General features: G+C 38.0%; 1 protein-coding gene across 7 annotated transcripts in view; it reads right to left on the reverse strand.

The window, feature by feature from the left end:
* Positions 1 to 4,162, reverse strand: part of LOC107561772 (AN1-type zinc finger protein 3-like) — a 24,525-nt gene extending 20,363 nt beyond the window's left edge. For 5 of the 7 annotated variants that reach the window (XR_001605905.1, XM_016246249.1, XM_016246247.1 and 2 more), the window contains exon 1: positions 3,819 to 4,162. Coding sequence is in view for 4 of the 7 variants with exons in the window: in XM_016246249.1 (XP_016101735.1) it covers positions 3,819 to 3,889 (71 nt within the window). In the remaining 3 variants the exon portion in view is untranslated. Of the gene's footprint in view, positions 1 to 2,476; positions 2,540 to 3,797 lie in introns of those variants that run through there. The other 2 variants (XM_016246250.1, XM_016246251.1) reach the window with 2 other exon arrangements.
* Positions 4,163 to 14,858: the final 10,696 nt, after the last annotated feature.

Consider the following 14,858-nt stretch of genomic DNA (forward strand, 5'->3'; position numbering starts at 1 on the left):
AACTTAGTCGGATCCAGTTGTGAGATCTTGTGAAGTGTGCATTTGTATCTTGCATGATCGCGTGTTCTCTGCGTGACGGTCGATCCGTGTGAATTGAATGCGGACAGGTGGAGAGTTCAGCTTCACTGGAGATGCGCGATCGACAAACTTTAAACTCATGATTTTAAATTATGCTGCGCTTTATTCATTTGCCCACTGCCATATTCATGTCATTTTCACTGTGTGGTGTATGTAAAATGAGTGTTACCTTGGCTTTATTTGAAAATATATGATGCACACAAACTTCCCAGAATACTGAGTGCCCTGTTGGTTACAGTGCTTACTTCCTTTTTAATTATATTTTTATTAAATATTTATTTATTTGCGAAAAATACTTTGTCATCTAAAGTATAAGTATGTTTATTTAACACATTTATTTTTTAATCCATTTTTAAATTTCTTAAATATTAATTAAAATAAAATTATATCGGCTTTATATCGGCCACCCTTGCTTTCCAAGATATCGGCATCGGCTGTCAAAAAGCCAATATCGGTCGACCACTAATCAAAATAACTAGCTTACAAAAGCATGCTCGATTTAATGCATGCTAGGTATAACAAATATAGGCAGGCACTTCAGATTTTGATTGAAAACATTATTATAATTATTTTTTTAGCAATAATTTTGACCAAACAGCTATTGTAACAATTTGTACACAAAATGTGTAATGCTACAATAAAGTTTTAAAAGTTCCACAAAGTTTTATACTAAACAATCACAAGAATGCCGTTTAATCATTGTCATTTGAATGCACCAATAAACAGTAAAACAACATCTATCAACATATCTTTTTTGCAAAGTAAACAAAGCAGAAAGCAATGACGCACACAAATGGACAGCTTTAACCGAATGTCAAATTAAACAAACTTGACTTTACAAATCATGGTTTATTCACCCTCATGTCATTCCCAACCCATTTGATTTCTTTTTCATTGATCACAAAAAGAGAGCTGCCGAATAATGCAAATAATGACATCTTGGCCTCTTTATCACATAAAACTACTGTATGCCTTCAGTCAAGTGGACTTTATCAAAAAATGTTGTGCTTTCTTTGGAGCTTGCAGTTATTTAAAATATAAAAATCACAATGAAAGGAAAACAGGAACTTTCCAATTTGACATTATGCAAAATGACTGATGGTGAGTAAATGATGACAAATTTCAGTCAGACTAGCTTGCAACAGTTAAATCATATGCAATTAATCACTAAACAATCCACCATGACGACAAGCAATTCATTACTGGTAAAACTTTAAACATCTGATTTACAAGCAAATGCCTTTTACAAGCCATGAGTTGCCAATTCTTACAAGGATGATTCAACATACACTTCTTTTAGGACATTTACTGTATCCTTTCATATATCTCTGCACAAAGCAAACCAGTCAATCTGTTAAAGTCTGAGTCTGAAAGGGAAAAACAGTCAAGGAATCAGAATAGAGATGGGATGTGGTTTAAATCTGCAGGATACACAGCCATCAAAAGCCAGATATGATTTCAAATCTCATGTGCATCTTCAATGACAGAAACTGTGTCACTTGAATAAAGAGTCCAAAATAAACCACTGCTACAATCTATTCTTTCAGTCACACAGACATGACACTTTTAAAGCAGAGAGCTGAAAATGACTACAGTGATCATGACGAAGATGAAAAGATTATTCGATTATTCATCATGTGTCAGCATCTACCAAAATACACACACCCAAGTACACTCACACACACACACCTTGAAGTAAACCTTGACTTCATTCCAGAAAATGCCTCTGAACAAATGACGGCATTAATTTACTATTGCCATTACTACTGTTTACTCAAACTTCATCTCAACAGAACCCAACATGAATGAATTGTAGATTTCCGTGAAAAGTAATATTTCCAGTAAAACATGTTGGCATGACATGGCAAACGCTGAATTGATTTCATTCTCTCGTGAGCTGGAATGAAGCATGACATTGCATTCTGCCATTTTTCGCTCACTAGCAGCACCAAACAGAATCACAAAAAATGAACAGGTCTTCAAACAGGTAGTCCCTTCTAATTGGTAGCTGGATGATTGATTGACTGGTTGACAAATGTGACCGATCCACCATTGATTAATCAATTTTGAAAATATGTATTTAGAATTAGTAGGCATTTCTATCACATTCAGTTCCCTAAATCCCCATTTCTGAAACCCTGACCTAACAAATCAAGGACACAATCAACAAATTTACAATCTAATTTACAAAAAACAGCAGATTGAGCCTATTTTATAATAGCTTAGTTACGGGGTAAAGTGAGAGGGGCTTTATGTGATTAAATCACCTGATACACAAGCAAACCAACATGTAATTACTGGTGTACCATCAGCATTTGATCCAACCATCGCTTTATCATCCTTTTTTTTAATGAAAGCAAATGGACAAATGGCTAATAAAAGGCTGTTGAATGATCACCTGTCAAAGGTCTGTCTTGGTCTTGCCCAGATCTAGTGCATTTGTTTGGAGCACAGACAGCAAGGAGTGTCAAATGACTGCACCTGTGAGCCTGACACGTGCTTGAAGAAAAGCCCTGACTGATGCGTCACTCAAGAAGAAGTCAATCTGTCATTAGCCTTTGATGACTGTGTCTCAGAACTTAGGGAGGTGTCTACCTAGACAGCATTTTAAGGCATCATAGGTGTGCATAAAATGTTCAATACGCTGTCTAGATAGGCTACCTAATAGGTTTTGACAAAGCACTTAAGTATTGACCCATTAGGCTGCAAGGGAGTGCTAGGGGTCTGTGTAAAAGTTTACAGAAAAACTGTTAAAATTGCATTAATAATAAGATTTTAAATAATAATAATTGATTAAAATACATTTTAAAAAGGTTAAATATATATTAAAAAAAATACAAATATTACTAAAATTAATAAATAATACAGTAGGAAAAGTGCAATAATGCAATAGAAACTAAATATTTTCCAAAAAAATAAAATACTATATATATATAACATTAATTTTTTACAGCATAAAGTTGATCTTTTACACACACACACACACACACACACACACACAAAAATATATATAGCTGCTTTTTAAATTCTAGGATGGGGTTCAATTAAATAAGGATGATCATATTTGGGGGTTTGTAGCATCTAAAAGATCGAAACCCCCTGGTCTAGGAAGCCAACACACAATGTTTTGAAATACAGCATAATGTCACCTGTGATGCCCTACAAACCTGTCTAGGTAGGCAGCTTACTAGGTTCTGAAATGCAACCCAAAAATGATACCACCTTTAATGCTCTAAATGCTGTCTTAGTAGTAGGCAGAGCACTAGATTTTGAATACAGCCCCCAAAAAAATGATGCACCCTATAATGCTAAAAACGTCAAGTTCATTCCGTTTTCTGAATATAAAACAAACATTATACAATCTAACGTTATAATTCCCAAAAAAGCTGTCTAGATCAGGTTTTCAAACACAGCCAATGGCTGTGATCGAGGACAGGAGGAAATGAGTGATGTCAGTCCAGCTCACAAGGCTCGTTAAAAACCACCAAATCGCCCAAATCTGCTTTTGATGAGCCTGGATTTTTAAATGCAATGTGTGTTTGATGGATGTATGTGTCTTATGTGTGTTCGAGGGGAAACAGCAGCTGTGGATGTGAAAAACAGGAGTGGTTGTTCCCCACCCCCATCCATCGGCCTACAACAATGAACAACAAACACTTCACATTTCATTCACATTTATCGCCGTATCCACATCTAATTCGGCGCACAGGTATACTCACGTGTAAAATTAATCATCTTACCCCCAAAATCCACAAGGGCAGCGGGGAGGAATACTAGGCGGCTTGCTGCGCTCGCTTCCTGTGTCCCCCATGGCGGCGATGTGAAGGCGGCAGGTTTCTGCAGGAAACACCGGGGATCTGGTCGCGGCCTAAAGCTTTTGCGGGAATTCCTCGGCTCGACGTTTAATCAAAAATGCTTTACAACGAAATCCCCGAGCTGAAAACGCAGCCTAAGATGTGCAAGATGCGGACACGAGGGGCCGTTACTATGAATTCGAGGTAATTTTGACAAAAATCAAGAAATTAACGGCCGCGTACAGTCCGACGGACCGCACCGGGAGTCGAGGCCGATCAGCTGGCGAGTGGAAGATACCAAGTCTTGAATAGGGGTTTGTTAGTCATACGTAAAAATCATTTAAACGATAACATTTCGGTTTTGCTCATATTTGCACAAAATCTTGTTGTTAAAAAGTGTAATAGATATTATGATGTTTATGTGTTAGACCACATACATTAACATCACGTCAATAGAGTTATAGCGATCCAATGTTCCCCAAAAAGAAAGTGGAACGTTCCAAGCTGTATTCCTTGTTTGTAAAGGGGATTTGTGCTTTAAAGCTGTTTAAGTACAAGACCTGCTGCAGACCCCTACATACGGTAGCCTTGACTTCAACGTATATTGAAGAAAAATACAACAATTATATTAAAAGAATGAAATAACACTTCAAATACATGACATTGAATATCACATTGACAACACACTGGCTCAAGGCCATACAGTTTTGTCTCTTTTTTTCTCTCTTGGAAGGGTGGGATACCAGTGATTGAATTGTATATACAAAAATGTTAACTTCAGGGTACAAAACTATTTCATAGTCTACACACTTGAATTAAAACTAGAAAAGGAAAGTGCCTCAGTCTGTCGGTTCACCTGAAAGTCTCAAGTAAGCTTTGAGTTTGAATGTTATACATGCTTAATGGATTTTTAATACATCAAGATCTATAAAGTTGTAAAGGATAGATAGATAGATAGATAGATAGATAGATAGATAGATAGATAGATAGATAGATAGATAGATAGATAGATAGGGAAATAGAAATGCAGAAAAAAACACTGAACAGGAAAGATTTAATGTCATGTTCACATTTTTATTATTAGAATATTCTAGCAAAGTTAGAATATATTTTATACACATAGATACTACAGTGGTGTGAAAAAGTGTTGGTCCCCTTCCTGATTTCTTATTTTTTTGCATGTTTGTCACACTTTAATGTTTCAGATCATCAAACAAATTTAAATATTAGTCAAAGATAACACAAGTAAACACAAACATGCAGTTTTAAATGAAGGTTTTTATTATTAAGGGAAAACAAAATCCAAAACTACATGGCCCTGTGTGAAGAAGTGTTTGCCCCCCTGTTAAAACTGTGGTTTATCACACCTGAGTTCAATTAGGCCTGGCCTGATTACTGCCACACCTGTTCGCAATCAAGAAATCTCTTAAATAGGACCTGCCTGACAAAGTGAAGTAGATAATCCAGGCACAGGCCTTGAGGCTGTGTTGTGGAGCTTTTAAAACTACCCCAGTGTTAGCATTACAGGTAGAAATAGGAGAATGTCCTTTAGAATTAAGAAGGAAGCAGTTGATGGTAAATTATTGGGCAGGTTTACAAGGGCATAATGATTCACATCCTACTAAGGCAATGTTACAGGAGAGCTGGGAATATGGGAAAAGGCTGAATGATAACTTTGGTAGGATTGGAAATGACTCAGCTAAAGAATTGGGAGTTTTTAATTTGAGGATAAGTTGCACAGTAGTTTATCCAGAGACGGCTCCCTGGAAGTTAGTTTGGCCTGAGGTAGATTGGTTTGTGTTAGAGGAAAAAGGGAGGGCAAAGGAAGATATAAATCTAAAAATGGTCTTCAACAATCGGATAGCGGAAAAATATAATGATTACATACAGGTTTATACAGATGGTGCCAAGGAACCAGAGACGGAAGTAACCGGATTGAGTGTGGTGGTTCCAAGTAAAGGAATTGGAATTAATAGAAGAACATCTAATATGTTAGGGGTTTATACAGTGGAAATGCTGGCAATATTAATCGCTGTACGATGGGTGGAAAAGACAGGGCAGCATAACGTTTTGGTTTGTTCAGATTCATCATCAGTTTTAGCAAGTATAAGGTCATTTTATTCAAAAAGTCGGCAAGATATACTGTTTGAAGTCCTACAGTCAGTTACAAGAATATATAACCAAGGAAGGCAGATCAAATTTTTATGGGTACCAGGACATGTAGGGATAAGGGGAAATGAAATGGCAGATAAATTAGCTAAAACGGCGTTAACAAAAGGAAACATAGAAATGCAAGTAAGTATCAGTAAAGCAGAGGTTAAAAGTGTGATATGGAAGACAATAAATCAAATGTGGCAAGAGAGGTGGGATAGAGAGGGGAAAGGAAGGCATTTATATCAAATCCAGAGGGATGTTAAATGTTCAGTGATTGGTAGTGGAAATCGCAGAGAGGAAACAGTCATATCTAGGTTAAGATTGGGACATTGTTTATTAAATAAAACACTCAAGTTAATAGGGAAACATGATACTGGATTGTGTGAGGTTTGCCAGGAAGAAGAGTCAGTGGAGCATGTGGTCTTGAGGTGCAGCAGGTATGAGGTTCAGAGAGAGTTGATGAGGAATAAGTTGAGAGAGATAGAGGTTCAGGACATGACATTAAAAGAGCTGTTGAGCACACAACACAGGGCACAGACTAGAATTCTTATGGATTTCTTAAGGGACACAGGGGTTTTTAATAGAGTATGAAGAGTTATAGGAGTATTGAGGAAGGTTAAAATCATTATTATTATTATTATATAGTAGAATAAGGATGAAGTGTGTGGAATTTGGGTGTATTAGTCTGTGACCCTGTTGTCTGATCCACACTCCGGAGCAGATGGTGGCGGATAGCGGAAAAAAATAATGATTACATACAGGTTTATACAGATGGTGCCAAGGAACCAGAGACGGAAGTAACCGGATTGAGTGTGGTGGTTCCAAGTAAAGGAATTGGAATTAATAGAAGAACATCTAATATGTTAGGGGTTTATACAGTGGAAATGCTGGCAATATTAATCGCTGTACGATGGGTGGAAAAGACAGGGCAGCATAACGTTTTGGTTTGTTCAGATTCATCATCAGTTTTAGCAAGTATAAGGTCATTTTATTCAAAAAGTCGGCAAGATATACTGTTTGAAGTCCTACAGTCAGTTACAAGAATATATAACCAAGGAAGGCAGATCAAATCTTTATGGGTACCAGGACATGTAGGGATAAGGGGAAATGAAATGGCAGATAAATTAGCTAAAACGGCGTTAACAAAAGGAAACATAGAAATGCAAGTAAGTATCAGTAAAGCAGAGGTTAAAAGTGTGATATGGAAGACAATAAATCAAATGTGGCAAGAGAGGTGGGATAGAGAGGGGAAAGGAAGGCATTTATATCAAATCCAGAGGGATGTTAAATGTTCAGTGATTGGTAGTGGAAATCGCAGAGAGGAAACAGTCATATCTAGGTTAAGATTGGGACATTGTTTATTAAATAAAACACTCAAGTTAATAGGGAAACGTGATACTAGATTGTGTGAGGTTTGCCAGGAAGAGGAGTCAGCAGAGCATGTGGTCTTGAGGTGCAGCAGGTATGAGGTTCAGAGAGAGTTGATGAGGAATAAGTTGAGAGAGATAGAGGTTCAGGACATGACATTAAAAGAGCTGTTGAGCACACAACACAGGGCACAGACTAGAATTCTTATGGATTTCTTAAGGGACACAGGGGTTTTTAATAGAGTATGAAGAGTTAAAGGAGATGAGTGGACCAAAATTCCTCCACAGCGCTGTAACAGACTCATTGCAAGTTATCGCAAACGCTTGATTGCAGTTGTTGCTGCTAAGGGTGGCCCAACCAGTTATTAGATTTAGGGGGCAAACACTTTTTCACACAGGGCCATGCAGTTTTGGATTTTGTTTTCCCTTAATAATAAAAACCTTCATTTAAAAACTGCATGTTGTGTTATCTTTTACTAATATTTAAAAAAAAATTTGATGATCTGAAACATTAAACCTGCAAAAAAATAAGAAATCAGGAAGGGGGCCAACACTTTTTCACACCACTGTAGTACGTAGTTGTTACACTTTAATGCAGTGAATATTTCTTAGTTTACAAAAAAATTTATTCTTAAGCATTTATTTTCAAAAAGCAAAATTTCTTAAGCATGTTGCCCAGGAAATGAAGAGTTGCAGTAAGAGTCATTCGTGCAAAAATGTAAAAAAAAAAAAATATATATATATATATCAGACCATTGTGGAAAACAGAAATTTTAATTAATAATTCTAATAATACAATTCCAACTTGTAAAAATTTATTTTTGACAACATCCCCATACGGCAGTAAGAGCATAATTCATGAAACAGCAAAAATATAAAAAGTAACATATCAATATATCAAATCATTGTGGCTAACAGAAAATGTAATTAATAACACAATTATAATATATAAAGCATGTTACTGTATTACACTGATCTGTTGCAAATATTCAGTGTTACACTGATGTGGTGCAAATACTCAGGGTCTCTAAACTTTGTCTACAGAATGTGTAAATCAAATGCAGTCACTGTATCCTGACCAACCAAACATTGGAGCAAGTGATCCTTTCTTTATCAGTGTGTGCTGTGCAACCATGTAATAGCTGAACATGAGTGGAGGGTGGAAAGATTCCCTTTCAAAGCAACATCTCCCTCATCATTGGCTAAGTCCAGCCTGAGGCCTCCAGGTCTCCTGAGATGCTCCACACAACTTCAAAGACAACTTTCCCCTCATTTCTACACAAAGAACTTTAGGAATTAATGAGAAACTGTTTCAAAGATGACAGAGCTAAAATGTAGCTCGAGTGCATCAAGAGTGACACAGATTTGCTTTTTTTCACAATGCTTCATTCACTCAAGTTGCACATAAACACCGAACAGTCACTCAGGAAAATAACCATCTGATTGATACACATTTCATGATGCATTACAAGAGTTCTTGTCAACTTTTCAACTTTTTGCAGAGATAGAAATCCCCCTTTACTCTCCGTGTTGTTTCCTGCCTGAAGAGAGACTATAAAGGCGACACTCTCAAAGGAGGTTTGATTATTTAATGGGGAAAATTTAGGAGGTGCGGTGCAGAGGGACCTTGAAGATGCATTGATGTGCAAAAAAAAAAAAAGAGAGAGCGCGACAGAAGCTCAAGGTGCCTGGAGGATGGGGGGAAAACAACTGCGATGGATTTGCAGTTAACTGATGAACATGGGTGAACTTTCATGCTTTTCAAAAACACTTAAACAAGGCCTTTGAGTTAAGTGAAAGTGACGTGACATGACATGTGGTGACCCATACTTGGAATTAGTGCTCTGCATTTAACCCATCCAAAGTGCACACACAACAGTGAACACACACACACTGTGAACACACACCCGGAGCAGTGGGCAGCCATTTATGCTGCGGCGCCCGGGGAGCAGTTGGGGGTTCGGTGCCTTGCTCAAGAGCGCCTTAGTCGTGGTATTGAAGGTGGGAGAGATAGCTGTACATTCCCCCCACCTTTGGGTTACGAGTCCGACTCTAACCATTAGGCCACGACTTCCCGTAAAAAATATAAATATAAAAAATTAAATATACTCATGTAACTTTTATATCAAGGTAAGTACATTCAAAAGCTTCTTTTAAGTGCTACACTGAAAGATGATCCTTTCAGAGTGATAGTCAGTGGATGCAATGCAATTCAGAAGACCTACCGCAGGTATACAAACACACTTGAAGCAAGCTGGTGTGAAGGGTTGTACTCTAGGACACAGTGGAATGTTTCTGGCTCACATATGCACTCTTAAAAATAAAGGTTTCAAAGGGGGTTTTTACAGCAATGCCATAAATTAACCAATTTTGGTTCCCCAAAGAACCTTTCAGTGAACAGTTCTTAAAATAAAAAAAAATTCTTGAACATTTTAATAGTCTAAAGCAGTGGTTCCTAACCCTGGTCCTGGAGGCACCCCAACACTGCACATTTGGCATGTCTCCTTTCTTTCACACACCAGTTTCAGGTCTTGGAGTCTCTACTAATGAGCTGATGACCTGAATCAGGTGTGTTTGATTAAGGAGACATGCAAAACATGCAGTGTTGGGGTGCCTCCAGGACCAGGGTTGGGAACCACTGGTCTAAAGAACCTTTGTCCACTATAAAGAACCTTTTGTACAATGGAAAGATTCCACACTCTTAAAAATAAATGTTCTTCATTGGTACTGACGGTTCCACGAAGAACCTTTAACAGCCATGGAATCTTTCCATTGCAAAGGTTATTTGTAGTGAAAAAGGTTTTTTTAGATGATTAAAAAACCTCTTCACATATGCCTTGCTTGCACCTGGTATTAAGATGTATTTTTGCTGATCTGATCACAAGTGGATAACGCTAAATAAAAATGGTTCTTTTAAGAACGGTTTACTGAAAGGTTCTTTGATGAACTAAAAATGGTTCTTGGCATCACTGCGAGAAAAAAAAACCTTTTAGAACCTTTAGTTTATTTTTTAAAAGTGCATGGAAGCTAAAGTTTCTTCATGAACCATCAATGTCAATGAAGAACCTTTATTTTTAAGAGTGTAACTTTTTTTGTTGTTGTTATGATTCAGATTTAACTAGAAAAGAAAGTTTTACATTAAATATGGCCATTTAAAAAGGTAGAAGTGGACAGACAGACAGCCAGACAGACAGATAGACAGATAGATAGATAGATAGATAGATGTGGCACAGGTGCCGCTCTAGAAACTCAGCATGTCAATACAGCTGTTTGATTCATGAGGGCCAATTTCAGAAGAGGGATGTTTAAGATAAAAACGGCCATGGATTTCACAGGAAATCTTTATGTGTGCATGTCTCTCCATAAGCGAGTGCTTCTCTTATCCTTTAATTCCTTCCCAAGAAAGAGCGAGGAATTTATTGACAGTGTTTCAGTGTTTATAGGGTTGTGAATAGGATAACAGAATGCATCCCTCTTATAAGAAACATTAATCTGGTTATAACGGGATTGGACTCTTGTTGCAGTAATGTAATGTCTACAGCAGTGTTTCACAACCACTGTGCAATGGCACACTAGTGTGCTGTGACAGGTTGTCAGGTGTGCCGTGGAAAATTATCAAAACTTTCTATCTCTACTCGTTAATATTATTATTTTAAAGGGGTCATATGATGCGATTTAAATTTTTCCTTTCTCTTTTGGAGTGTTACAAGCTCTTGCTGCATAAAGAAGATCTGTAAAGTTGCAAAAACTAAAGTCTCAAATCCAAAGAGATATTCTTTATAAAAGTTGAGTCAGCCACGCCTACCTAAAACGGCTCGTTCTAACACGCACCCACATATCTACCTCACTATGTGGGAAGATTTGCATAACGCCGCCCAAATGTTCACGCAAAGAAGGAAGGCGTAACTTTTATTCTTGCTGTAGTATTGTTGTAGCCGCCGCCATGTCGAGACACTGTGTGTTTTGTTGTGAAAGCGAAACTACTTTGTTTGGCCTTCCAAAAGAGGACGATATCCGCTTCGTCATGCCTAGAGCTGATCCGTGCTGGTTGCTGAGGAAATACATCAACTTCGGGCTGTGGATCGCCGGATCGGCTTTCACCGTGGACAAAGCGGAGTCCAGCTTTGTATCGTTACATGTGGTTACCGCAAGCCCGCCGGCTGCGCCGTTCTCAAGCCCCCGGCCGCCTCCACTCACTCTAGGACGCCGTGTGTTTTGTTGTGAAAGCGAAACTGCTTTGTTTGGTCTTCCAAAAGAGGACACGACTAGAAATCAGTGGTTAAGTTGTATTTACAACACTGTTCCAGAACAGTTCAAACCAAATATTCAGATGTGTGCAGCGCATTTTATGGAGGACTGTTTCCTGATCCTGGTAGAGTAGACTACAATGCCGGCTGTTCTGACTCACAGCCTGTAAGTATGTTTTCATTTAAAGGATTTGCCACCGATGATTCAAACACGAGTTTTGAGCAGTGTAGAGTAGCGCTTGTTGTTTGTCATTTCTCCGATCACAAATGCAGACATGGTTTTATGTTTACGCGGCGCGATGCAACGCAACGTGTAAAAAGACCGTATAAATCATTATAATCTGTAATTATGTCCCCACTTGATGCAACAAATGCCTCGTTTATAATGGGTTTTAATGTTTTTGTCTCGTCGCTCCGGCCGGGACACGACCCCTTTAAATCAATGGTCATCTTTACGTCTGTTTCTGGGTATTACAAATATTTAGCCAATGAAAAGCATTCAAAAGATCTTGTGACTATTACTAAACCTTGTAACGCCATTGGATCCTCAAACTGTCAACAAAACCTCATAACTCCACCGGCGTCCATTCAGAATGAAGCCTAGAGACAGTTCTCTGCTTGTTTGCAATGCAAGGGTAAATAAAGAACTGATGTTTGAATAAGTACAGCATTTTCTTTACTCGAGAAACACCATGTCTATAAAGGCTAATGTTTTTTGTGTGTTTAAAGAGTGAAGAAGAGTCTTAGCATTTGCCATCTAGGTGTAGCAAATATACTGTTTTATATATCCTGTGCATAGTGCTTCATCTTTTATATCATGAGATTTTGGCCAAATGTATTCAACAACAAATAACTGAGCTCCCATAGAGCTACAATAAATTTTATAACCTCAGATAAGGCCGTTAATGACGTACAAACATATTGCGTCATTCGTTGTTCAAAAATTTCATAACTCCATTTGAGCTTGATTTTCATAAAATGTTAATATTATAATGACACATGCAAGTGTCTGATCATATATAAAGCCACAATACCAACTCTGATGTGTTTAATTATTTTAAAAAATAAAATAAAAGAGGGCCCAGAGAGCTAAAACTTGGCCAGATGGTAGAGCTCAAGAAGGGGAGAAACTGGCAAAGTCTCAGCCCAATTGGACTAAAGGGGGCGCTACAGCGCAAAAAAACAAACATCTCACATGTTTTTGGCCATAGTTCTTAGACCATTTGTCGTGGACTGAAAACTTTTACATCCATGGAATCCTTGGGTCAAAACAAAGAAAACTCCAGACGGATTCGCTCTACGAAGTCCGTTTTTTCCGCATAATTGAGTTATGTCCAAAACCTACTTTTACAAACTAGTCCTAGGTTTTTCGCCCGATCGGAACCAAACCAGTGCAGAAATATTCTCTGGAGACTGAATATCATTAAAAAAAAGTTGAAATTTCGACTCATCGTCACAAAGGTGCGCTAAAACGTTCGTAAGGGGTGGGGCCACCTTTACTAAAATGTCTATAACTCATGAACGGAATGAGATATCTTCACCAAACTTGGTACACATGTGTGTGAGCTCAATCTTTGGTCAAATAAAAAATTGCGGAACTTGGCCCCGTGGTGGCACTATAAGACTGAAAAAAAAATTATACAGCAATATCTACACAATATTTAGTCCAATCGACTTGAAAATTGGTATGCAGTGTCTTTGTCCAATGTGGCATAAGGGTCTATGAGGACATTAGCGTATCTCAAAAAACATGGCCGCCATTAGCCAATGAAGTTTGAGCATCTATTAGACAAAGGTTTATGGAGGCCGATCGGAACTAAACTTTTTGTTGTAGTTTATTAAGTACTAAAAACATTAATAAAATCAAACCAATTTGAACAGCTTTGTTTAGTCACACTGTTTTCTCTGAACACTCCAATCACAGTGAATAAAGGAAGCACAACTTAATAGCAGATTAAAGAAAATACATGTTTTCTCCCGTGGCATCCTTGGCATCAAATTCATTACATGCAAATGTGTTAAAAGAATAGTTTACCCAGAAATGAAAATTTGCTGAAAGTGTACTCACCTTCAGGTCATCCAAGATATAGATGAGTTTGTTTCTTCATCTGAACAGATTTGGAGAAATTTTGCATTTTCACTGGAGAGAGCAATATTATGGAGTTGTATTGTAGCCAGAGGCAATGGTTAAATTAAAAATGCCTTAATGATGGATTTGTTTGTTACAAATGTGCAACTTTTCACTTCACAAGATGTTAACTGATGGACTGGAGTCATGTGGATTACACCCATTCACTGCAGGGGATCCATTGGTGAGCAAGTGATGTAATGCTAAATTTGTCCAAATCTGTTGCCATGAAGAAACAAACTCTTCTACATCTCGGATGGCCTAAAGGTGAGTAAATATTCAGCAAATGTTCATTTTTGGATAAACTATTCCTATAATGTATAAAACCTTCACTGCTTGGCCCCTTAATGAGATATACAGGTGCATCTCAATAAATTAGAATGTCGTGGAAAAGTTCATTTATTTCAGTAATTCAACTCAAATTGTGAAACTCGTGTATTAAATAAATTCAATGCACACAGACTGAAGTAGTTTAAGTCTTTGGTTCTTTTATTTGTGATGATTTTGGCTCACATTTAACAAAAACCCACCAATTCACTATCCCAACAAATTAGTATACTTCATAAGACCAATAAAAAAAACATTTTTAGTGAATTGTTGGCCTTCTGGAAAGTATGTTCATTTACTGTACATGTACTCAATACTTGGTAGGGGCTCCTTTTGCTTTAATTACTGCCTCAATTCGGAGTGGCATGGAGGTGATCAATTTGTGGCACTGCTGAGGTGGTATGGAAGCCCAGGTTTCTTTGACAGTGGCCTTCAGCTCATCTGCATTTTTTGGTCTCTTGTTTCTCATTTTCCTCAGTTTCTCTGGGGGGTTCAGGTCTGGTGAGTTTGCTGGCCAGTCACGCACACCAACACCATGGTCATTTAACCAACTTTTGGTGCTTTTGGCAGTGTGAGCAGGTGCCAAATCCTTTTGCTGGCACACGGAGCTGTTCTTTTCCATCTGTGCGTATAAACAGGCTGCAGCCTTTGTGGCACGACGTACCAGCAGAGCGACCCAGCTAGCATCAGGGCGGGCCGATTTACCATTGCTCAATCTACTGATCAAAGCGCCTCTAAACTGCCAGAAACTACAGAAGGCAAA

The sequence above is a fragment of the Sinocyclocheilus grahami genome, unplaced genomic scaffold (genome assembly GCF_001515645.1).
Source record: "Sinocyclocheilus grahami isolate Dianchi unplaced genomic scaffold, SAMN03320097.WGS_v1.1 scaffold791.1, whole genome shotgun sequence".
Classification (NCBI taxonomy): Eukaryota; Metazoa; Chordata; class Actinopteri; order Cypriniformes; family Cyprinidae; genus Sinocyclocheilus; species Sinocyclocheilus grahami.